The sequence below is a fragment of the Vipera ursinii genome, assembly GCF_947247035.1.
Source record: "Vipera ursinii genome assembly, chromosome: Z".
NCBI lineage: Eukaryota > Metazoa > Chordata > Lepidosauria > Squamata > Viperidae > Vipera > Vipera ursinii.
In genome coordinates, this window is record NC_139517.1 from 34,892,247 (window position 1) to 34,917,065 (window position 24,819).

Sequence of the window (24,819 nt, forward strand, 5' to 3'; positions counted from 1 at the left end):
TCCGCTAATGCTAATGGAGCCTTTATGTAGCTGTATACAAGAGGGAACTTAAAGGATTGGTAAGAATTAAACATACTTTGGGGAGGGGGGAAGGGAAACCCAAAAGAGGAAAAGTTTCCAAGGGTAACCTAATGAGACATGAACATGATCAGTGGCACAGAATGCTTGCTGCATGAAGAAACAAAACTACACGGAGGAAAGGAGACCTGGATGCACATCCTGGATTAGGTCATGGCTGGCTGGCTGTTTGGCTGGCTGGCTTAGTGTAGTTGAAAATTTGACCAAAAAAATAAAAATAAAAATCACTTCATTGCAAAATTTGGTTAATTGTAGAAATGTAACTAAAATGTAGCTTTCAACACACTTGAAAGCAATATCAGCAATTTGGGATTAGAGAAACAAAAAAAAAAGGAAAAAAAAGAAATACAAAAAAACCAACCCCAAAATAAAACAAAAAATCTTTCTTGAGGGAGGGAACATCTTAAAGACCGCCAAGAGAAGGATTAAGCAGACAAAAATATGAATACATGATATCTTCTGTGGTCCATGCCTTCTCTGTAATGACATGATTAGTCCCCCTGGATTAATACAAAGACTTTTTTTAGGATTCTACAAAGACTTTTGACTTTTTCAAAGATTGGATCTAAGATTTCAGAAATAAACCACCTAAAATCAGGGATGGTCTGTTCTGGCTCTTTTTCTATTCTGGACTCCATCTGTTCCTGCTGTGACAAAGTTTCTCTAGAGTTTGTTTGTTTATTTTTTAACAAATACTTCCATGATGATATTTCTTTTTTCTTTTTTCCTGTTCCTTAATTGTGAAAGCAGATAGGCTCAGGTCCTGCAGCCCCTTTTTTTAGCTCTCCTTTTCAAATAACCATGGTTTCTCTATAGGAATTCTGCAAAGAAAGGTGTAAGCCGTAGTCCAGGGCTTTTCAACCTTTTCACCCACTGTACCACTTCTAGGATATGGCAACATCTAAGTACCACCAGTCGCCTAGCAAGGTGTCAAAAACTTGATGATGAAAAAAAAAGGAAAAAAGTGATGAAGTACAGGTAGTCCTCAACTTACAACAGTTCACTTAATGACTGTTTGAAGTTACAATGGCACTGAAAAAAGTGCCCCCCAAGCCACAGCCGAGCAGGACACCTGCCTGCCCGCCTGGCGGCGCTCTTCCTCCTGCCCAAGGTTTTCATTGTTGTGAGCATTTCTGTTGAGGATTGGCAGTGGGGTTTGGGTGGGGGGTTTTGCTTTTTATTTCCCCCATCTGCTAGATGGTTGCAGCAGGTTTTGGTCAGTTCACATGACCCTGGGACACTGTGACCATCATAAATATGAATCAGTTGCCAAGCATCTGAATGTAAATCACAAGACCCTGGAGATGCTGCAACATTCCAGCTGATTGGTGCTTCTTCTGGGCTCAGCAAAAGCGCCAGGATCAGTGCCGAGCTCCAGCTGGAGCCTGGCACTGATCCTGGTGCTTCTGCTGAGCCCTGACAGCCCTGCAGCTCCAGCCATCTCTCACTCAGGCTTGTGTGGTGCTGCCACCGGTTCAGCTCATTCCCCTCCCCTGCTACCACTTTTCTAGGATGGTCGCGTACCACCTGCCAAGTGCCACTGTACCACAGGTGGTACCCATACCACTGGTTGAAAAGCCCTGCCCTAGTCTAACAGAAGCTATGATTCACCACTGAGAGAGGTGGAACAGGTTGATCAGCTGCATAAGAAAGGAGAGGAAAAATCTTCTCACAAAGCCTTATGTTGATACTTTCCCAATCACCATTCCTGGGATCTTAATATCTGTATCACTAAAAAACTGCAAACATTAGTCATTGGCATCTAATGCTGTGTTTTTGTTATTGTTTTCCTTCAACTTCTCTTCCTCCTACCCAATGCTTTTTTTCTAAAAAAAAAAAAAAAAGGTGCCGGAACTCAGAGGTGCTGTCACTGGGAGCGATGCCGGTGACTTGCTATGGCGTCACCGCCCGTCCTTTGCACCCCTGCCCCTGCGGCTCGGAGCCACATGCCACTGGGGTTCCCCTCCCCACAGCCACCATGGGGATTCCCCTCCCCGCAGTTGCCACACCGCAGCCCGTGCTGAGCCTACACTGGAGCTGCTCTGAACCCTGACCCAGAGCTGTGTTCCTCGTGGCAGTAGTCTCTGGCGCCAAACAGCTGATGGCCTCCGGCACTGGCACTTGTTCACTTACTGCCCTGTTGCTTCCAAATGCAGTAAGTGAGTGAGCAAGCAAGTGGCGTTTGGAAGCATTTGGAAGTGATGGGGCAGTAATTGAGTGAGTGAATGAGCAAATGGCGTTTGGAAGCGTTGGGGCAGTGAGTGTGTGAACGAGCAAATGGCATTTGGAAACGATGGCAGTAAGTGAGTGAGTTGAACGAACAAATGGTGTTTGGAAGCGACAGGGCAGTAAGTGAGCGAGCGAGCGAGAGGCCTTTGAAAGAGACAGAGTGAGTGGGGGAGAGACTGAACAAGGTGCCTTTGAAAGAGATGGAGGAGTGAGTGAGAGAGACTGGAGGCTTTTGTGAGCAAAGTGTGAGTGAGGGGGGGCTTTTGCAAGTGAAGGGTGAGAGAAAAGGAAAAGTGAGGGGGAGAAGGGGGAAAAAGGCACTGACTTCTGACTTCCTCTGTTACAGGAGAAGAAGGAAGCATTAACATTGAACCTCAACTTTTTGCTTTTCTATAATATTATAAACTAGCCATTTTTATCACAATAAATAAATCTAACCAATGAAACCCAAAATACCCCCCCATGTTTTTTTTTAGTCATCAGGTTTTTGACACCTTGTTAAGCACTGGTGGTGCTTGAATATTGTCATGTTCTAAAAGTGGTATAATTTATGAAAAGGTTGAAAAGCCCTGATGTAAATGCAGCCTAAATTGTTTATTGCCATCCTATTTGCAAATAATATCTTACTTACCTAGTTGAAATGGTGTAGTTGGGCAGCAGGAAGGGGTGCAAAGTTCCTGCCTTTGCTGCAGACAACTTGCCTGTGCAACATTTGCCGGCCAGGTCTTTTGGCATGCTCAGCAGCAATTCCTATTGGCTTTCGAAAGCCAATAGGCCAGGCGTAGCCAACATTGGCTCTTTTATGACTCATGGACTTCAACTCCGAGAAGATGTTAAATAACATAACATCAACTGGAAGATGTTAAACTGTCCTTCTGTTTCTTTCCTTCCCAAAAATTGTGTTAATGAGTCTTCTCTAAGCTCTTCTGATAAGGTTGTCCTGGATTGTTTTGCCGCAAAACAGAATGGTTTGCAAGTTACAGTTGAGACAGCCCATCTCATTTTAGATATATCACATATAAGTGAAGATTGTAATTAGTTGTGTGTGCACGTTCAGCAAGTGTGATGTATTTGTCCTGCATTTCTAGGCCTCTTTCCAACCACATCCAGAAAAATTTGTAACAAACATTGGAATTCTCAAGGCCATGTTTGGTATTTCCCAGCAATCTGTTACTGGAAGGAAAAAGCAATCCCTGCTGCGTTACTGATCCCAGAGAAGCATTTGCATGTATGCAGGTATCCTTAGGGTGCCATAGTTATGGATGAGAAATATTGGTTGCAAAGTTGGCATTTCTGGATGTAATACAGATATTTTGGACTTATTTTTGTTTCTTTGCATGTTTGATATTTTTAAAAAGGCATATGCTACTGACTACTGACTACTGGCCTTTACTCCGCCGGTGAACGGCCTTTCTTCTCTCTCTCTCTCTCTCTCTCTCTCTCTCTCTCTCTCGGATCTTTGCTCGAAAACAGCTCTACCCCACCCAAGATGGCGGACGTGCTCGGCTGAGCTCCGCGAGCACCAGCTGTTAGGCGTCCCTTGGGAGCCCCTCATGAGCCTTTGGGCTTTTTGAGTATGGGGATTGAGGGTTGGGGAATTAGGCAGCGAGACAACTAGGAGGTCGACGAAGCTGGCAATGACTTACTCCATCTGCTGAGCTGCCCGTCTGCTGGCCCTGCTGTTTTTTGGCTGCTTCCTGCTGTCCGCCAGCTGTTCTCTCTGCTGCCGCCTTTTCGGACTATTTACGGCTGCTTGGGGCCGCCCGCTGGCCCTGCTGTTTGTCGCCTGCTTCTTGCTGTCTCCCAGCGGTCTTTTCCTGCGGCTGCCTTTCCGGACCATTTGCGGCTGCTTGGGCCGACGCCGGCTGTCTTCTTTCTTGTCAGCTGTTTCTCCCTGGTTTGTCTGCGGCTGCTCGGGGCTGACGCCGGCGTTTTTTCCTGCACCACGGGCCGTTTTGGGCCGCCTAGGCGCTCCCGGACTGGCCCCGGTTGTCGGGGTGGACGCCGGTGAATCTGCTCGGGCGGCGGCGATTTCGGGTGATGACGAAGGCGGTAATGGCGGCAATGATGGTGATGGCGGCAATGGCGTGGTCGGCGTCCCCGGCGCTGGTTGTGGTGGTGTCTGGGCCGCGCCTGGCGCCGACGGCGGCCCGCGCTCGGCGGCAGCGGCGGCAATACGTGTTCGGCGGCGACGGCGAAGATGGTATGTTCTGGCCGTCTTTAGCGGCCCAACAGCTGATGAGACATTTCTGGGGCCAGCTTTTGGACTGCTTACGGCTGCACCGGCGTTTCTTGGACTGTGTGCCTGTTTGCCGGCGGCTGGCTTCGCGCTTTTTCGGCTTTTGGCCCTCTCGCTGGCGGTGGGATTTCCACGTTGCCCTACCTCGCCTTGGGCTGCTCTTTAGCGGCAATGTCGCCCTCGGGCCGTTTCGACGGTGGAAAGGGCGACTGTTAGTCATCTTGGCGGCGACGGCGTCTTCAGTCCATTCAGTGGCGGAGAAGATGACCGCGGATCATCATAATGGTACTAGGATGACGTGGTTCCCGCACCGCCTTTGGACTGCTTTTGCAGCGATGTTCGCGATTTGGACCTTCTTTACTATCCTGGCCTGCTTGCCCTTTTTGCCTCGGACATATGGACATACATTATCATCTTGTCTGCCTACCTTCCCCCTCTCCCCTTGGATTTTGGGACACAACTGGGTATCGGCCACGGTGGGAGAGTGGCCTGACTTTTTTCCATCTGCGACCCCATGGAGGTGGGAGCTCTATGGGGTTGCCTACCCAGTGGATATCTGGCCCACCTCCAGGAACAGAGTTGCAACCCGTCGTGAGAGGGCGGGGGGTGGCCTGTCTCTGGGGGCACCCAACTGAGTGGCAGTGAAGTTGGGTGGGGACCAAGATATCTGTCTTTATGCTTCGATCCTCCCACTAATGGGACGCCTTTCCTGGACTTGCTAGACTTATGCGGAAATATACTAGCACGGATTTGTATGCCCTTAGGGGAGCCCCCCTCTCCTGGGTGCGACCCGCCTCTTTAAACACTTTCAACCTCGATGACGGGCCCGAGTTTTGGGACCCTGAGAGATGGCTGGGCAGGGGCAGGGGCCGTCAATATAAAGCTAATAGAAGGCCTCTGATCATTTTTTTATCTAGATTTTTTATAGGGTTAGGGAGTGGGGTGGGTGATAAGGGTTGTCTGGCCTTGGGGGGTGGCCAATCAACCATGGTTCAGGCCGGACTTGGGTCTGACCGCGCGGCGGGAGAACGGGGTGTCGCTGTCTCCGGAGCTCACGAGCGGGTCGTGGGATTACCAATTCCCACGACGGGGAATGGCAGCAGGCGGATAGACAGGGGGCCGTATCGTTACCGGGAGGGCCATCTCCGCTACTTGCAAGCGGTGGGGCGCTCCGACCCTCTGCTTCTTTCCCGAGGTTCCGGGAGCGAGGATGTGCAGCCTCCTGAGCTCCGGCTGGTGTATCTGAATGCCAGGTCCGTGGTTAACAAAGCTCCCCTCGTTAGGGATTTAGTTGAGGGTGAGCATGCGGACCTGGCCTGCATCACGGAGACCTGGTTGGGCCCAGAGGGTGGGGTCCCTTTGGTTGACCTCTGCCCACCAGGCTTCCGGGTGCTGCACCGGCCAAGAGCTCAAGGTAGGGGTGGGGGAGTGGCGGTTATTATTAGGGAGACCTTATGTACGCGGGAGACCACCGTTTCTCAGATAGTCGGGTGTGAGTCTCTCTTTGTGAGATTTGGTTCTGGGGCGCAGTTGGGTTTGCTGCTGACGTACATTTCGCCTAGTCGTACAGCGGCAGCCCTGCCCGAGCTGCTCGATATCCTCTCAGGGTTGGTGGTTGAGTTTCCCAAACTTATAGTTTTGGGAGACTTCAATCTACCATCCCTGGGAGGCTCATCTGAGCTAGCTCGGGAGTTCATGGCTTCCATGACGGCCATGGACCTGACGCAAGTAATTTCTGAACCAACTCATGAGGGAGGCCACACTCTTGACCTGATTTTTTTATCTAGACGGTGGTTGGATGATCTTGGTGGGGGCTCTCCATTTATTATGCCCCTGTCATGGACCGATCATCACCTCCTGCGGATGGTCTTCCGTTTTGCCATCCCCCGCCGTGGGGATACGGAACCAATTAGATGGTACCGCCCCAGACGCTTAATGGATCCTGATAGATTCCAAGCGGCGCTGGGGTCCCCACCTGCCTCCATTGCTCACAGCTCGGCGGATGCCTTAGTGGAAACCTGGGAAAGGGCAGCCACTGAGGCACTTGACCGGGTTGTACCCTTGCGGCCCCTGACCCGGCGCAGATCCCAGCGAGCTCCATGGTTCTCCGCGGAGCTCCGGGAGATGAAGCGTCGGAAACGGGGCCTAGAGAGCTGTTGGAGGTCGAGCCGATCCGAACCCGACCGGTTGCGGTTAAGAACCTATATTAGGTCTTATCTCGCAGCGATGAGGGTGGCGAGGTGTAATTACTTCTCTACCCTCATTGCGTCCGCAGATAATCGCCCGGCCGCCCTGTTTAGGGTGACTCGCTCACTTCTTAATCAGGAGGTGAGGGAGGATCCCTTGCAGGGTCGTGCCGAGGAATTTAGTCAGCATCTGTCAGATAAAATCGCTTGGATTCGGACCGGTTTGGACTCCAGCTGGGCAGAGTCAGGCGATCAGGACACGGGCGGTCTTGTCAATGTTATCTGGGAAGAGTTTGATTCTGTGACCCCTGATGAAGTGGACAGGATTATGGGGAGGCTGAGCTCCTCCACATGTTTGTTGGATCCGTGCCCTTCCTGGCTGGTTTATGCAGCTAGGGAGAGGACACGAGGCTGGCTCCAGGCGGTTATATCTGCTTCTTTGAGTGAGGGTTATTTCCCCACCGTCTTGAAGGAGGCGGTGGTGAGACCTCTCCTCAAGAAGCCTGCCTTGGACCCAGCTGTATTGAACAACTTTCGTCCAGTCTCCAACCTTCGCTTTCTTGCGAAGGTTGTTGAGAGTGTGGTGGCGCATCAGCTCCCTCTGGTCCTGGATGAAGCGGATTATCTGGACCCCTACCAATCGGGTTTCAGGCCCAGGTACAGCACGGAGACGGCATTGGTCGCTCTGGTGAATGATCTCTGGAGGGCTCGGGACAGGGGATATTCCTCTGTCCTAGTCCTATTAGACCTCTCTGCGGCTTTCGATACCATCGACCATGGTATCTTGCTGCGGCGTCTCAGGGGATTGGGAGTGGGAGGCACAGTTCTTCGGTGGTTCTCCTCCTATCTCCTGGGACGTTCGCAGTCGGTGTTGGCAGGGGGGCAGAGATCGGCCCCTAGGTCTCTCATTTGTGGAGTTCCTCAGGGGTCGGTTCTCTCGCCTCTCCTGTTCAACATCTACATGAAACCGCTGGGTGAGATCATTCGTGGCTTTGGAGTTGGGTATCATCAATATGCCGATGATACCCAACTTTTCTTTTCAACCCCAAACCACCCCAGTGATGCCCTCGCTGTGATGTCCCGTTGCCTGGAGGCGGTTCGGGTCTGGATGGGGAGGAACAGACTTCAGCTCAACCCTGACAAGACTGAGTGGCTGTGCATTCCGGCATCCCGGGACATTCAAAATGTTCCATCTCTTTCTATGGGGGGTGAGCTCTTACCCCCCGTGGATAGGGCTCGCAACTTGGGAGTCCTCCTAGATTCACGGCTTACCCTAGAAGATCATGTAGTGGCCGTGACTAGGGGGGCTTTTGCCCAGGTTCGCCTGGTGCGCCAGTTGTGGCCCTATCTGGACCGGGATGCCCTGTGCACGGTCACTCATGCGCTCGTGACCTCTCGCCTTGACTACTGTAATGCTCTCTACATGGGGCTTCCCTTGAAGACCACTCGGAGGCTCCAACTGGTACAGAATGCGGCCGCGAGAGTTGTCTTGGGAGTTTCCCGGTACTCCCATGTTACACCTTTGCTCCGCGAGCTGCATTGGCTACCAGTTGTCTTCCGGGTGAGGTTCAAGGTCTTGGTTATGATCTTCAAGTCCCTACATGGCAGGGGTCCGGGGTACCTTGGGGACCACCTGCTGCCGGCTTCAACTCCCCTCCGCCCTGTGCGTTCCCACAGAGAGGGCCTCCTCAGGGTGCCTCCGGTCAGGGAATGCCGACTGGCGGCCCCCAGGGGGAGAGCCTTCTCTGTGGGTGCCCCGGCTTTGTGGAACCAACTGCCGGTGGAGCTCTGGACGGCATCGGACCTCCGAACTTTCCGTCGTGGTCTGAAGACCCATTTGTTTGAATTGGCCGGTCTGGCCTGATGGGGGAGCTGGGTTTTAAATTGTCATTTTAGATTGCATTATTGTTTTTAATTGGGCACTGATTTAATCTTTGTTTTAACTTTTGTATAGTACTGTATTTTTATTTATATGCCCTGTGAACCGCCTTGAGTCCCCAGGGAGAAGGGCGGTATATAAATTAAATAAAACGTAAACGTAAACGTAAACTACGCTTATGCACATATGTAGCATCTTTTGCTAGGATACATGACCACTGCTTGGCTAGAATGTGAAAAGTGGAAGATTGTGACTAAACAAAATTTTAATGTACAGATAATACCACCAGAAATTATTTTAGCCTTTTTAATAAATGTTGTTATTGATGTTAAGCTCACCATGGAAAACATAATATATTGTTATGTATATACTAGGTTGATTATTTAAAGACTGAAGTGCAACATAACTAATTCTAAATAATCTATTTTTCAAAACACACAACAGTCCAAACAGTAAAAGTAAAGTCCAAATTAAGAATATTTCATTCTTAAGAAGTTTAATTTAAAGTGGATTAGTTGTAATAGATGGTTATAGATTCAAAATAGTTTTCAAGAGTATTTACAAAAGATACTATTTTTTTCTAGCATCAGCTAAATTAGACATATTACATTGAGAAAAATGTTTCTCATTTCTTTCCTGTTACCTTTATTGATTTCATTGCAGAGATGTTAACATAGGAAATAGATTATTTTGTTATCTAATTTTACCTTCCAAAAGACAGAAGCAGATGAAAAATGTGAGGTTCTTTCCTGTTGGCTTTTTTAAATTAGCTGTTTTAGATTCTAAAAGTTTAGTTCCTTGTAAATAATTTAAATGTCCTCCTCTAGTGCAGGGTAGGCAACCTTGGCTCTTTTATGACTCAAGGACTTCAACTCCCAGAATTCCTGAGCCAGCATGGCTCAGCTTGGAAACCTCTCTTTCCCCTCAGCGTGGCTGGCACAGGATTTCTGGGAGTTGAAGTCCACGAGTCATAAAAAAGAGCCAAGATTGCCTATCCCTGCAATAGGCTTTCGAAAGCCAAGAGAGGGAGCTTTTTTTGCAAAAAAAAAAGGTGCCGGAACGCCATTCTGAGCGTTCTATGAGATAAAAAGCCCTGCTCCTACCACTCCTGAAATTTTCACTCTAACCTCTGCAATGCCCCAAAGGCTCTTAATTATCCTTTGCAAGCTGTTTGGTTGAGACATATTATTTCTGGTTGAATTTCTGATTTTTTCTGATTGAAATATATTCTTTCTGATTGGTCGAGAGAGATTCTTGATTTTCTGATTGGTCCCTACTTTGCTGAGACGTCAGTCTGAATCATAGAAGCCACTGATTTGTGGACAGAACTATTGATCTCTGAAATCAATACTGGTTTAAAGCAGAGTCCCCTTGTAGGAAAGGTGGGTGGCATAAAAATTTAATAAATAAACTTTAACCAAGCAAGTGCGAAAAGATTTTTTAAAAATGTTATCTATTTGGCACCATTGCCACGTCACCATCTTTGTCCGCACAGTGGAACTCCAAAATAATAAAAGCTTTGTGGAGGGGGAGGAGTAGAATTACAACATACCTAGTTAAAGCAATTTCCTACATCTCGGATTATTAGAAATCTTCTCCCAATTGCTCTGTCACCCTTTTGGATTCATGCCTTCTTCTAAATCAACTGCCAGCTCTATCACTTGACTCTTTAATTTGTATAGTTATAAAATGAAATTTTGGTTGATTCAGTTTTCCATTTTAAATGTGCCACAATCCATTTCCACATCAATCTGTCATTTTAAAAAAAAACAGTTACATGTTCGAATTATTTGTATGCATTTGACCTAGTTTAAATGGAGCTTTACCTCACATATATATTTTGCAAGATATATTATTTAGGGTTTTTTTCCATTTTATTTTCATCAGTTTACACATTTGCACACTTTTCCTCCAAACATGCACATTTTAACACTTTGCTTTAAATATGTCATCAAATTTGTCCTGAAAAATATAACTTAATTAAGTTCACATTAAAATGCAAATGAAATATACTTCTGCCTAATCTTCTAGCATGCCTTAAACATGGAGATTCCATTTCATATTTGTTTCTCTTAGCAAAAGTCGGTCCTATCTTAAAAATTACCTCATTCATTTTATTTATAAAATATATAACTCACTATCATTTATAACACAACCTCAAACCTGGGATAGGAAAAAAAAACCCAGTGTACAGTATAATAAGCCATTTTGTCAAGCACACAGACAACTCTTTTGTTATTGAAACTGGTAAAGACTTTAGTTTTTAAGAGGATATTCAGTGTTTAGTCTTGTTCCTCTTTTTATCAAGTTAAAGCTTAAAATGTTATATTTAAACATTTTTATTGTTACTGTGTTTTGCTTCTGCTTTATTATTTTTTTCCATGATTTATTTATGTTCTAAGCCACCGAGGACTTGGTAGAGAGAGATATATAAATATTTGAAATGAATATCTTAAAGTAAGTTAAAAACTCATAATGTAATACAGAGTAACCAAAGTTCCAATAGCATGATACTAAACATAGCACTACAATTTTAACTGAAAGCCTGGGAAAATACTCATGGCGATAAAAACTTGTAAGATGTGACACCAAATATAAATAAAAATGAGATAATTTTATAACTAGGCACTGTATCAAAAATGGGCTTATAATGAATCTCCAGCAAATGTGGCACTCTCAAGAAGTTTGTTTTTTAATAGACAGGCTGGTTAATACTGCAAGGGGAGAAAAAACCACTTGGATACAAAGTTTGTAGGACTTGATATAGGAATCAATTCTTAAGCCTTTAAGGCTTATTTACTGTGTAAACAATTCAATAAATATTAAAGTTTTATCAGAGAACAGATACTATATATGTCTCTTCTCCAATGCATTGTAAAGAAAGACTCAGAAAGTGTCTGCCCTGATGTACACATAGTTATATGTAAGTTTTAAACTGGAAATAGTTTACTTGCTAGAATTTTTGTACTGTGACCATTTTCACCTTAAATAAAAGTGGTTAAACAGAACTTCGGGACAAAAAAAATTACTTTCAGTTCTGGCAGCTACCAGAGATCTGATCATCCCTAAGATAAAATTGTATTTAGCTTGGTAGTGAATAGGTGCAATAAATTATTTTAGGAAGTGAACTGCAAAACTTTGCACTGGCTACAGTTTCCAGTATCGTACCTACATCATGTTTTGAAATTATGGATGCACAGGAGTCATTGTGGCTAGGCTTACTCAGAGATATATTCGGTCATCTCCGGTATGCTTACTGTACAGTACATACATGTCTTGAAACAGGAGAACCTAGACACACAACAGATTTTTTTTTTAACTAGATCCTGTACTTTGTTATCATCTAGGTTTTGGTGTAGAATTTCCCGTTCAAATGTGTCTTTGTTACATTCTCCCTATATAGAATCCCACATTGCCTGGGGGACGGGGTAGAGGATGAAGAAGTTTTATTCCAGAAATATGGACAAATCTTCTGAAGCTCTGTCTCTAGGCTTTTCATTCTTCTTTGCTAATTCTTGCCTACATAAGTTGTTCCATTGCATCTCTGTTTGAATGAGATGTCTTATCTGATTTAGATTGTTCATTGTTCCCTCTTCCTCCTCCTTCTCTCAGCAGACCTAATCTTTACCCATGGTGCACAGTTCTGCCTTCAGTGGCTTTTGTGCACTCTCCCCTCCCTACTCTTACTTTCTCCAGTTTGAGTCACTCCTTATAGCAACTCATTTCATAAAAGTAGATCCTCTTGGCTCACAGGACAGGATATGCAGGACTATTGAGAAGAGACTGATTCAGGGTATAATTTTCCCTCAAGTGATAGCTTATGCTGGTTAATATTTATTGACTGTGTGTTTGATGTTTTTACATCTCTATTCATACTCTTAAGGGTATATTTATTTATTCTGTGAATTTTGCAGATCTTGCAACTCAGAGAGTTGATGATGAAGAGTTCCAAAAGGCCAGAGGGAGAGCAGTTACGTTTCCAAAGGGTTGAAGCAAAAAAACAAAGCAATAGAAATAACACTTAGACCTATACTGCTTCATAGTGCTTTGCAGCCCTCTCTAAGCAGTTGTCAGAGTCAGCATATTTTCCCCAACAATCTGGGTCCTCATTTTATTGATCTTGGAAGGATGGAAGGTTAAGTCAACTTTGAGCCTGGTGAGATTCGAACTGCCAAACTCCTGGCAGCTGGCAGTCAGCAGAATTAGCCTGCAATAATGCATTCTAACCATTGCGTCACCACAGCTGTACTAGTACTCTCTGTCTTTTGCCCCACTGAAGTTATTCTAGTTGCTATCATATATCTAGATTGGCCCAAACCCAAATGGTTGGGAAACTGTCTGGAACTGGCAGGTGGAACAGGCTGGTGGAATTAAATCTATGTCACAATAGTTTAAGCTAGAGGCAGTGACAGTAGTATAATATTGTTGGCAAATGCTACAGTTATTGGGGTAGGAGGGGATCTGACAGCAAAAGGAAGAAGCCATCAGAAAGGATGAAGAAAGAAGCTTAATCATGCCTAAATGAAAAGTGTTTGCCATAAGCACAAAATAATTAATTGAACTGAAAAAGATTTAAATAGAAGAGAAGGGGAAATGTCTAGTCCTCCAGAATTTATTACCATCCTCACTATTGATTGTGCTTGCTGCACTGCTGGGAATGGTAATTTAATAGCATCTGAAGGGCCACAGACTCTCCACACACACAAACACCCCATTTAGAGCACCCACTTTGAGCCAATGAGATTGTGAGTTCGGCAGTGAGATTCATGGCAGGAAAAGACCTTGTAACAGCAAAGCAGGTTGGAAAACTAAGGCTTCTCATTTAATTTAAATGGTTAAATTTACAGGCAATTGCAATTGTCAGTCAAGCCATGTAAAAGTGACACCCCTGAGAAGAATGGTAAACAGTTTGCTTCCTAAATTGATTGCTATATTTGAACCTTAATTGAAAAGTCTGAGCTTCTCACCAGTAATCTCTGAAAACATCTGGGTCTTTCTCTTTAACTGTTGGCTGTTTGAAAATTTAATGAATTTTCCATTAAAGGTTGATTTTGGAATCACATTTTGGCCCAGCATTAATACATTACTGTTATTTCAATCATTTTTTGGCATTATGGACTTTAAAAGGTCTTTGATGTGGTTTCTGAGTTATTTCCACCCCCTACATGTGCCTCTCTGCATTCCTATAACTTTGCATGTATTGTGAATAGTTTCTAATGTACATTAACACAGAGGTACTGATAAGGAGGAAATCCTCCTTAGTGTTTCTGTCTGAAAGGGAGTAGTTAATGAGGTCAGTATTTTGAATCATTTTGATGTATGGATGGTGTTTTTTTTTCCATTTTGCACTTCTTTAAGAAATTATCATCCTTGTCCCATCCTTGCATTTCTTTCCATCCTATTGGCCTCTGCATTGTTTAGGAGATGAGAAAACTGGAAAAAAGATTGTTACAAATCCAACTGAATTTATAAATCAACTCAGTTGATTACAGGTGGTTCTCGATTTACTAAGCAAAACACTTGTTAAGTGAGTCATTTTACAATCATTTTTGCCATGGTTGTTAAACAAATCAGTACTAAATGAATTGTGCTTGTTAAGCAATCTGGGTTTCCCCATTGACTTTGATTGACAGAAGCTCCCTAGGAAGGTTGCACATGACAATCCCAAGACCCCAGGATGCTGCTGTAAATACATGCCAAGTCACCAAGCACCTGAAATTTAATCAGGTGACTTTGGGAGATGCAACAATTGTCATAAGTGACATAAGAACTAGTCATAGGTTACTTTTTTCAGGGTCACTGTAACCGTGAACAGTCATTAAACAAATGGTTGTAAGTCAAGGACTATCTGTATTCATCCAGAGTTATATTCCTGGAGAAATTATAGAACCTCAGGATTTTCATATCCTGATTTTCATATACTCATCTGGAATGCATGTTGCACAGAACTGGTTGATTGACATAACAGAGTAAATGCAGTAGGTTTTTATTCAACTAATAATATGGTTGTACACAATTTGTGTACTGTGTAGAGAGCAGAAGGAGATTGTCTCCTCAAAATGATATCACCCAAGTAAAGGATTATCTCTCATTCTAATGTATAATTGCAATATCTATTGCAGAGCACCTAAGGTGTATTTTTGGCTTCACCACTGGTCTTCCATCTTCTATCTTACTATCATTCATTGCTTCAGTTTCTACTTCTTTTAAAGCTTCTTTGGGTTTTTCCAAACATTTTTGTTTGCTTGGAGGGCTACAAGACATCTTTAAATCACCTGATAACTAAGTTTCTCCCAGTTGTACATCACAAAATGTGTGGGGCTAAAATGATCTGGAAAAAGGTTATTAAGTATAACCCTTATTCAGTTAGGAAACTTGAATAGGAACTACTGAAATAATTCTGAAAGAATAGTAAAAACAATATTTACATGGTTTGTATTGGTTATAACCTCTGGAACAGTAAAATCCAGCTCATGATTTTTCCTGGCAATTTTTTATCATATAATTTTACATTAATTTTACATTTTACACTACATGGATGAGTGAGCAGCAGATCAAAAATAAAATAGGGAGAGGAAAGCTTGACTGTTTGAATTTTTGCTTAAAAGAAATAAAATGTCTCACAAGGACATGGGAATATGGACACAAAATATTAAAAATAAAACATTAATTGCATTAACTTTATAGGAATAAAATAATTTAGAAGTTTTGCTTGAAGATACTGTATGAGGTACAGGGGAGATCCCCATTATCTTTCAGAGACCAGTTTCAGGGAGGGAGGAAAACAGAAAAAAAAAGCATGAGACATCATTAATGTTTAACATGTTGAAAGCAGATTGGAAAACTTATTCTTCCTCTTTTCAGTTTTCCAACGTGTTGGGTGTATTTATGTCTTTGATGGCAAATCCTGAAAGTATGCTTGACCTATGCTGCTTCTGGGTAATCTTAGGGTTAATATTAATGTTATTTTATCTGCAGTTGTTATGGTTATATTCGCCCAGAGTCAGTTATTGTGAGATCAGCAGCTATATAAATTTGAGAGAAAGAAAAAGAGATTGTTGTATGAGTGCTTTGTTCTCTTATAAACGGTTATTATAAGGCTATGTATTATTAATCCTGTTTAAATTCATCATCTCTGAACTTCACAATGGCATCCTCCAGATTTTTCGATATTATAACTCTGAAAATTCCCAAATGTTTCCATGGAACAAATTTTATTTTTATGGGAATGAAATTCATGGGTTCAAATGATAAGATTTATTTTTAAAAACCATTTATATAACACACACATCTCATCAAGGTATTTCTTGGCAACATTCAAAATGGATCTGGAATAGGCACTAGGAATATTTTGCTAAAAGTAAGAGCTACATGACAGTTGGGTGAAAGGCTTCAGACAGTGATGGACTATTTTAAGCAAAGGCTAACATGCCTTTTTCTGGCAAGTCCTCATTTGAGTTTTAAAAATATTCATCCATGGAAGAAAACACAAATTATTCAGCCAGGATCCAGAATGAGAAACAATTTCTGAGGCTGTCATTTTGGTGATGCAGATCATTGCTGCTTTTTGGACATTCTGAGCAAATATTTCTAAAATATAAAATATGCTATGCAGTACAGATGTGAAAGAAATCTTCAAGACACAACCTCTTAATTTCCCTATTTGTTAATTTCAGCAGAGTTCCACCAGCCACCATGAGAGCAGTAAAGAATCCTCAGAGGTCATCAGATCAGAGGTGAAAGGCAAAAGATCTTCAAGCCACGGCACAAGCCACAAAACCAAGAAGTCTGGAAGTGGAAAAAGCTCAATAGGTTTTGGCTCATCCTCATGCGGTGTAACATTTCCAACAGCAGGTGAAGAAAGAAACATAAAAGATGGGAAGGGGAGGGGGTGCTGAATTAGCCAAGCTTTACTGAATGGTAGGTGGACAAGTCTTTTGAATGGTAGATAAGTCTTCACTGTTTTACATGATCCTTGGCTCTTCTTAGGGAGTTATTAATTTTCCTCCTGCTGTGCATTGACCAGAAGTAAGTCCAAACATTTTTTCCCCATATGTTCTAACTCTTAGATACAAAGTTAGGCTTCAGGGATTGTTGGCAGTCCCAGTAAATTTTCATATGTTCAAATGGATGAAGTAGAGCTGATCAACAGATTTCCATATCTTGCATAATTCTTTTCTATCCCTAATGGCTAACAGAATCTGGATGGATGATACAAGAAACTGAAACACAACATATATCAATTATGTAATTCAGCTATATTTGATTTTTTTGCATTTCTTTACACAGTTAGTCCCTGATTGTCACTCTCCTTTCTTTGACCATTGATAAGTGTGGATCAAGATCCATTATTCTAATTAGTGGTTTTAGGCAAGTGATTATTGCTCTCTCCATATCTACAAAATAAGTTGTCAAGCAAGAACATCCAATGTTAGCAATGTTAGTGTTATATAAGTAGTAGCAGTAATAGTATCTATAGTACTTATTAGTACCTATTAAGTACCTATAGCTAAGACTTTACACAGTACATATCACAATATATCATATCATGCAACAAAAAATGTAATGGGCACTTAAAGTCCAATTGCTCCTCCTCATGATAAAGCAAGAATAAGGTAATATTTAACTGACATAGTACATACACTCAGTTTGATACCTTAAAAATGGTTCAGTAAGGCCCACATTTAACATTTCTCACTAATTCCAAACATTTCCTACATCTACTACAAGTAGTCCTTGTTTAGGGATTGGCAACTCAGTTGTTAAATGAAGCAATCACTAAGTGAAACTGTGACTGTGCTTATGATCTTAATTTAGCTTTCCTTTCTTTATAGATCCACAAAGGTCATATAAATACAAAGATCCAGATATTACTTTTTCATTATTTTTGTAACATCAAATGGCTGCTAAATGAGGACTACCTGTAGGTGCCACAAAATAGTAAAATATGCCCCAAATATATGTTTAGATCACTTCAAGATAGAGTTTATTTATTATGCATAATGAAGATAAGGCCCATGAATGCAAATGTATGCAATTACTTCACAAAAGCTAATTTTTACTTTAAAAAGGGATGAGGATTTTTGGTAGTTCCAATCTTTTAATTGTAGTTTTGATTCGATTTAATTGTGATCAGCAGGCAGGGAGCAGTTTGCCATCTTTTACTTTATAAAGTACAAAATGAGATATATGTGAGAGCCTCAGTTAGAACATCTCCAGTCGGCTTGCTATATATTTCAGGATTCTGCTTGATCCTCTTTCAGGTACGTCATGCAGCTCCTTGCCCTTCTCCCAGGACTTTGTAACCTTTCCAAAGCTTGAGCAGCAGCAGCCTGAGGAAGAGAAATACCACAAACCCCTCTCTTCATCCTCGTCTTCCTCCCACTGCTCTCCACTGTCGGAAGGGCAGAAAAGTGATGTCTTTGAGCAGAAGGTGATCTTTTCAGGTTTTGGCTCCATCATGCGTTTCTCTACCTCGGCTGTCAGTCAGCAGAGGGGACGGGATGCTTCCCCTGTGGACTACAAGACCTCCAACCCAGTTGTTGGCACCCCAAGTGGGAGTGGTGGAGTCAGCAGTGGCAGCAGCCACAAGCGCATGCCGTCTCTTAGTGGGGAAGAATTAGAAGTCCTGAAAGAAAAAAAGCACAAGGCCAATAAGAAAAGCAAGCATGGACCAGGAAGGCCCAAGGGTAGCAAGAACAAAGAAGTGCCAGGTACCCAACTGGTTGGGACTCCAGCTGCCTCTTCTTTGCCTTTCTCTGGGGGATCCCTGGCCAGCTCCAGCATCAGTGGCTCTTCACGTTCATTCAGTCATGGATCCACCCTTCCAAGCCTCAGCATGGAATCACCACTTCTGGGATCGGGTAGGTAACATGCCCCTCCTGTGGCCTCTGGCTGGGATGCTACATGTTTTAGTTGATTCAAGTATAGGATTTGTGATTCTGGGCAAATGAGGTAAGAGATGATACAATGATATATTTACTAGGAATTTTTTTCCTTCCAGATTGACCCTGATTGAGAATCTCTTATTAAAAGTACATACCATAGCAAGATGACTGAGAAAATATATTATGCTAATCCATAACGTGGTGGTTTGGCCTTGACTCAAGTGTGCCATGTGAACCCAGCTTTTTAAACCTCGATTTGTAGCTTAGATTACTTTATGAATCTAGCAAATAGTGATTTAATCTCAGGGGTGCTCTGTTTCTACCAGCAAAAAATCATCTTAGTTTTTTAATTGGTTTGTAATTTCCTAAGCCAACACTGCTGTGCTTTCAGTATCACTTTCTGTTCTTGTAACTCCATCACAGCTCTAAAACTGGGAGAAAGTTATCACTGCCCATTCTAGTGATGTTGCAATCATATATCTCTATTGCCATTGAAGGCTGAAAATAATAGAAAAAAGCAAGTTTATACACACATGCACAGAACAAGAATTATCTGTGTCTTATAAATTGTGAAGTGATGCTTTTCCTTCATCCCTATCTTCAAAGTTCCTTGGTTGTATTGGTTATTATTCTGGTTATTGTTCGTATCTATTAACTCATTTATCCTGGACTGTTTGTTTCTAGGCTTATTAATCATGGCTATCTGCATTTCTTAATGTGAAATGAGTTGTTTGCTAGGCAATCAATTCTAAGATGAATGTGAGTTATAGCCTGGATGTTAATGTCCCCCAAATACAATTACCTTTATAAAGTAGGTTGAAGGGGAGGAATCTTCTCTGAATGAAGTTTATAGATGCCTTAGATTTTCACATAGTTTGTAGATTCCTCGGCTTCATACAGGGTGGTGAGCACAGCACTAGACATTGTGGGCTGTCCCCTGACACCACTGCATGACATCGCCAGGGCTTGCTGCCTTGGAAGAGTGAGGAAAATTCTCAGGGATGACTCACACCCTGGACGGTATCTCTTTACTCTCCTACCATCGGGTAGGAGATATAGGAGTATAGCCAGCCATACCGACAGGCTGAAGAACAGCTTTTATCCATGGGCTGTTAGGCTTTTGAACGGGAAATAATTTTATAAACTTTATGCATGATTGACCTGTGAGGCCGGTGTGTTGTGCAATTAGCTCACATGGTGTAATAAGATGGAGGGTTTGTTGTCACTGTGAGTTGGGGGTGGGGGCATGAAGGGAGGCTCAGCCAATCTCAATGTATACATGGTTGCACTTTGACAATAAAGGTTCATTCATTCATTCATTTTCTTACTTGACAGAGAAGTTCAGGAGGAGATGGTAACAGAAGTTAACCAAGTGTACGGTATGCTGTACATTGCCATATCTGCAATGTTCTGCTTGTCTTCCCTATACCGCATTATATTTAGAGCCATCCACACAAAAAGCAAACAAAGCATTATCTTAGCCTGTTTTTTTATGAAAGGAAGCTAATATCAAACTACTGGTCCGCCACCATGTTTCACTGGTTGGATAATGTTCTTTTTCCAAACACAACACTTTTGATTCAAACCTAAAAGTTCTTTGATGTCAGTGGGGCACAGAACTTTCTTCCAATAGTCCTCTGATTTACTCACGTGGTTTCACTAATTGTAGATGGGTAGCAAGGTTCTTTTTAAAGAATAGTGGTTTTCTTCTTGCAACCCTGCTATGCACACCTTTGTTATACTGATCTCATGAACACTTAACATTTTGCCAATGGAAAAGAGGACTTTATGTTAATCTGTTTGAAGCTTCCCAAAGTATTATTTATTTGTTTATTTATATTTAAATTTATATACCGCCCTATTCCCGTAGGACTCAGGGCGGTTTACAGGGAAAATTAAAAGTTAAAATACATCATATACAATTAAAAACGATTAAAACTAAGATTAAATTAATCCCTGAACTTAACTAAAACTCCATTAATTAAAAATTAAAACCACTCAGTCTGGGCCAGACAACTCAAAAAACCAAGTTTTCAAGTCCCTACGAAATGAGCAAAGGTCGGGGGCGGTCCTAAGCTCCGTGGGAAGCTGGTTCCAAAGGGCCGGCGCGCTCACAGAGAACGCCCTTCCCCTGGGGATAACCCGCCGGCATTCCTTAACCGGCGGTACCCTAAGAAGGCCCTCCCTGTGGGAGCGCACAGGACGATGGGAAGTTGATGCCGGCAGCAGGTGTTCCCTTAGATAATCCAGACCCCAGCCATTTAGAGCTTTATAGGTCATTACCAGCACCTTGAATCTCACCCGGACGGCAACCGGAAGCCAATGCAGCTCACGGAGAAGAGGTGTTACACGGGAGTATCGGGAAACTCCCATAACAACTCGCGCAGCTGCATTCTGCACCAGCTGAAGCCTCCGAGTGGTCCTCAAGGGCAGCCCCATGTAGAGAGCGTTGCAGTAGTCTAGCCGGGAGGTCACAAGCGCATGGGTGACTGTGCGTAGGGCATCTTGGTCCAGATAGGGCCGCAACTGGCGCACCAGACGAAGCTGGGCAAAAGTACCCCTGGTCACGGCTTCTATATGATCTTCAAAATTGAGCCGTGAATCCAAGAGGACGCCCAAGTTGCGAGCCCTATTGACGGGGGGTAACACCTCACCCCCCATCATTAGTGGTGGAACAACCTGGTTTATCCGAGATGCCGATATGCACAGCCACTCAGTCTTGGCAGGATTGAGTCGAAGCCTGTTTCTCCCCATCCAAACCCGGACCGCTTCCAAGCAACGGGACATCACGTCGAGTGCATCACTGGGTTGGTTCGGGGTGGAAAGAAAAAGTTGGGTATCATCAGCGTACTGATGATACCCCACCCCGAAACCACGAATGAGCTCGCCCAGCGGTTTCATGTAGATGTTGAACAGGAGGGGAGAGAGGACCCATTAGGGACTCCACAAACGAGAGACCTCGGGGCGGACCAATGCCCTCCCGTCAACACCGACTGCGAGCGGCCCAGGAGGTAGGAGGAGAACCACCGTAAAACGGTGCCTCCCACTCCCAACCCACTGAGACGCCGCAGTAGGATACCATGGTCGATGGTATCGAAAGCTGCTGAGAGATCTAAAAGGACTAGGACAGAGGAACATCCCCTGTCCCGAGCCCGCCAGAGATCATTCACCAGTGCGACCAATGCCGTCTCCGTGCTGTACCTGGGCCTGAAACCCGATTGATACGGGTCCAGATAATCAGTTTCCTCCAGGAACAGAGGAAGCTGATGCGCCACCACACTCTCAACAACCTTCGCCAAAAAGCGAAGGTTGGAGACCTTATACACCTTCCTCTTGATGTGAACTTCGTTGGTTGAAGGTAACAGTGGTACTGAATGGCCTCCATTGTGCACAATCTGCCTGTCAGTGGACTAGTGGGGTTCAAACTCTTGGAAAACACACTTCCACACACCTGTGTTGTGAGGGTCAAATTTCAGTACTGAATACATTACCCAGAATTTTGTTTTTAAATAAGACCTCCCATATTCACATTTGATTATTACCCCATTAATTGAAACACCTGACTAATTTCCCATTCAAATGATAATCCTACTTCAAAAGGGTTCACAAACTTTTAAGCATCACTGTAGGATAACATCTATTTGTATGTGATGTTATTCTTTTAAAGCTTTTTATTGATTGGTTGATATTAATTTTATTTATTTTTTTAAAAATAGCTGAGATTCACTAGAGCCTCATTTGTGCTCTATTGCCCATTTTCTGTTGCTTTTGTAGAATCTGAGCATGCACAGCTCATTAGAACGAATGCAGAAGGCAGACAGTAGAATCCAATGCATTCAATTTCTTCTTTTGTCTCAGTGGTCTGGCTGCCAATTAGACCTATATAAAGATTGCAGCCCAGGTGATATGACTGCTGATAATCTTTTTCAAGCAATGCCTGCAGCTTCTCCAACATCCCTATGTAAGTTGAAATTGCGTCTTTCCTTGACCCTTGAGAAGCTAAAGAAAGCAACATAAAAAAAACATTAAGGTAATGAACCCACCTGTTCTTGGGATGATTACTTGTAAACTTTGCAAGAAAGGGTTAACAGTAAAGAACCCCAAGGCTGAGCACGTTATGGCTCGCTTATTTGGCAGCTGCTTTGTCGCTATCTGGCTTGCTCTCAAACACTTCTATTCAGGTCACACAGTAAGTAGAAAGAAGAAGAAAAAAGGGAGGCGGGAAGAGTTGGACGTTAGCATCTCTCTGGTTTCCTAGTGACTGCAGCCTTTTACTTTAACTACTTCAGGGCAGGGGAGGAGCCAAGGAAGAGAAGGGGAGAGAATTCAGGATGTAATTATTTTCCAGGGTGGAGCTGTTACAAACCACAAACCTTCTATAATCTCAGCCTCTGGCAATAGATTTCCACCCACCCACCCTTCTTTTCCCTCCCTCTATTGTGTTCAAAGAAAGAGAGGCTTTTTATGTCTGGTGGGTCCGCCTGACAACCACAGTCCTGATTTTTGACATACATTACGCTGGAGTCTATGAGTGCAGAACCTTCAAGGAAGACTAGCTCTCAGATGAAGGAATCTGTAGGCCAAGGCTTGTTTTTAAACCTATTTGTTGCACGCAGACATTGCCTCTGAAGTAGCATCCAAACTTGCACTCTGATCAGACAAATACTATCCATTTAAATGGAAGTGAAGATAGGGGCTTTTATGCTTGCCAAATTCATGTCGTCCTCTTTCTACTTTTTTTTTAATGCTCTGTATAGTTAGGACGCTGAGCTTGTCGATCAGAAGATCAGCAGTTTGGCGGGCCGAATCCCGAGTGCCGCGTAGCAGAGTGAGCGCCTGTTACTCATCCCAGCTTCTGCCAACCTAGCAGTTTGAAAGCATGTAAAAATGCAAGTAGAAAAATAGGGACCACTATGGTGGGAAGGTAACAGCGTTCCGTGCGCTTCTGGTGTCTAGTCATGCTGGCCACATGACCACAGAGACGTCCTCGGACAAGCACTGGCTCTTCGGCTTTGAAACGGAGATGAGCACCGGCCCCTAGAGTCGGAAACGACTAGCACGCATGTGCAGGGGAACCTTTAACTTTACCTTTTTATAGTTTGTTGTGTAGGCAGCAGCCATCTGCAGGGACAGAATATTAGTGGAGAGTTATTTCAGATCTGTGGAGAGAAGGAGATGTGGAAGGTGCTTAAGAAGAAATGTGTCTCAATCTCAGTTAAGATATCTGAACAAGTGTGTTATAATACCTGGGACGGTTGATTGAATCTATAGGCATAATGTGCAAGATAATGTAGTAATTTCTTTTCTGTTGTGTAAGTAATGTAGTAATAATGTAGGAAATTGGGTTCCCTTTCAGCTAGAACATTGGGTTTTTTCCTTCATAAAATTGCTGGGTGGCCCAATATGTAAAGTCATGCTTCTGTATAACAGGTAAAGAGAGCTGGCTTGATGTGTTGGTTAGGGCATCAAGTTAGAAATTCTGAGATTATAATTTCTAGTCCTGCCTTAGACACAAATTCAATTGGGTGTCCTTGGACCAATCAAGCACATTCTAGTTACACTAATTCAGCCTTTTTAGAGGCATACTTCTTTTAGTCAGAAACAACAAAGATTGTACACAAAATGACAAAAGGATTTTCACAGCAGTGTTTTGCATCACAATCAGATCTCCAAGTCTTATCTATTTTGGGATTTCTGATTGATGTAGTTTTATTCAAAACCATTGGCAAGTTGACATTTTCCTTTTAATTACTGCAGATCGGAAAACTCTTGTGGGTACTCTATACCCTCATGGGTGAAAATTCTCATTTTATCCTGGCTCCTGGGCCCAAGAGAACAATTATTTGTCTCTGCCACCCTTGCACAGAGGTTCAGCATCTGTGTTCAAGAGTTTTGTACGTAGGGTTTCTAGAAACAAAATATAAAGAAAAGAGTGGTGGCTGCTTCCTCTTGCTGTTGTCTCCATGTGCGTTTCGTCAACAATTCTGAGTGTAAAGTACAGCTACCATAATTGGGTTGTGCAAATTAAGAGGATTGCAACTGTTGGTAATAAAGAATTAGAATTTTCAGTGCATTTGACTTTCAAAGAATCTGGACAATGGCCAGATACTAGTAAAGAAATGCAGAAAACTCTTTGCTTCTGTATACTGGTCACATGGAGTTTTGCAGGTCAGAAAGGTAGACCTAAGAAGGAACTCTCAGATGTCTTTATTACAGAGTGTGTTGTAATATGTTTTATAAATATCATCAGACTATAAGTTTGGTTTTGGTTTTGCTACAGTATATTAACAGGTTTTCTCTGAAAACTACTGATTAGCAGTC

The 24,819-nt window shown here is 43.3% G+C and overlaps 1 protein-coding gene across 4 annotated transcripts in view; it reads left to right on the top strand.

The window, feature by feature from the left end:
• Positions 1-24,819, top strand: part of MLLT6 (MLLT6, PHD finger containing) — a 139,962-nt gene that overhangs the window by 87,400 nt on the left and 27,743 nt on the right. For 3 of the 4 annotated variants that reach the window (XR_014494094.1, XM_083376275.1, XM_083376274.1), the window contains exons 9-10: positions 16,288-16,465; positions 17,875-18,474. Coding sequence is in view for 3 of the 4 variants with exons in the window: in XM_083376275.1 (XP_083232401.1) it covers positions 16,288-16,465; positions 17,875-18,474 (778 nt within the window). In the remaining variant the exon portion in view is untranslated. The remainder of the gene's footprint in view (positions 1-16,287; positions 16,466-17,874; positions 18,475-24,819) is intronic. The other variant, XM_083376276.1, reaches the window with a different exon arrangement.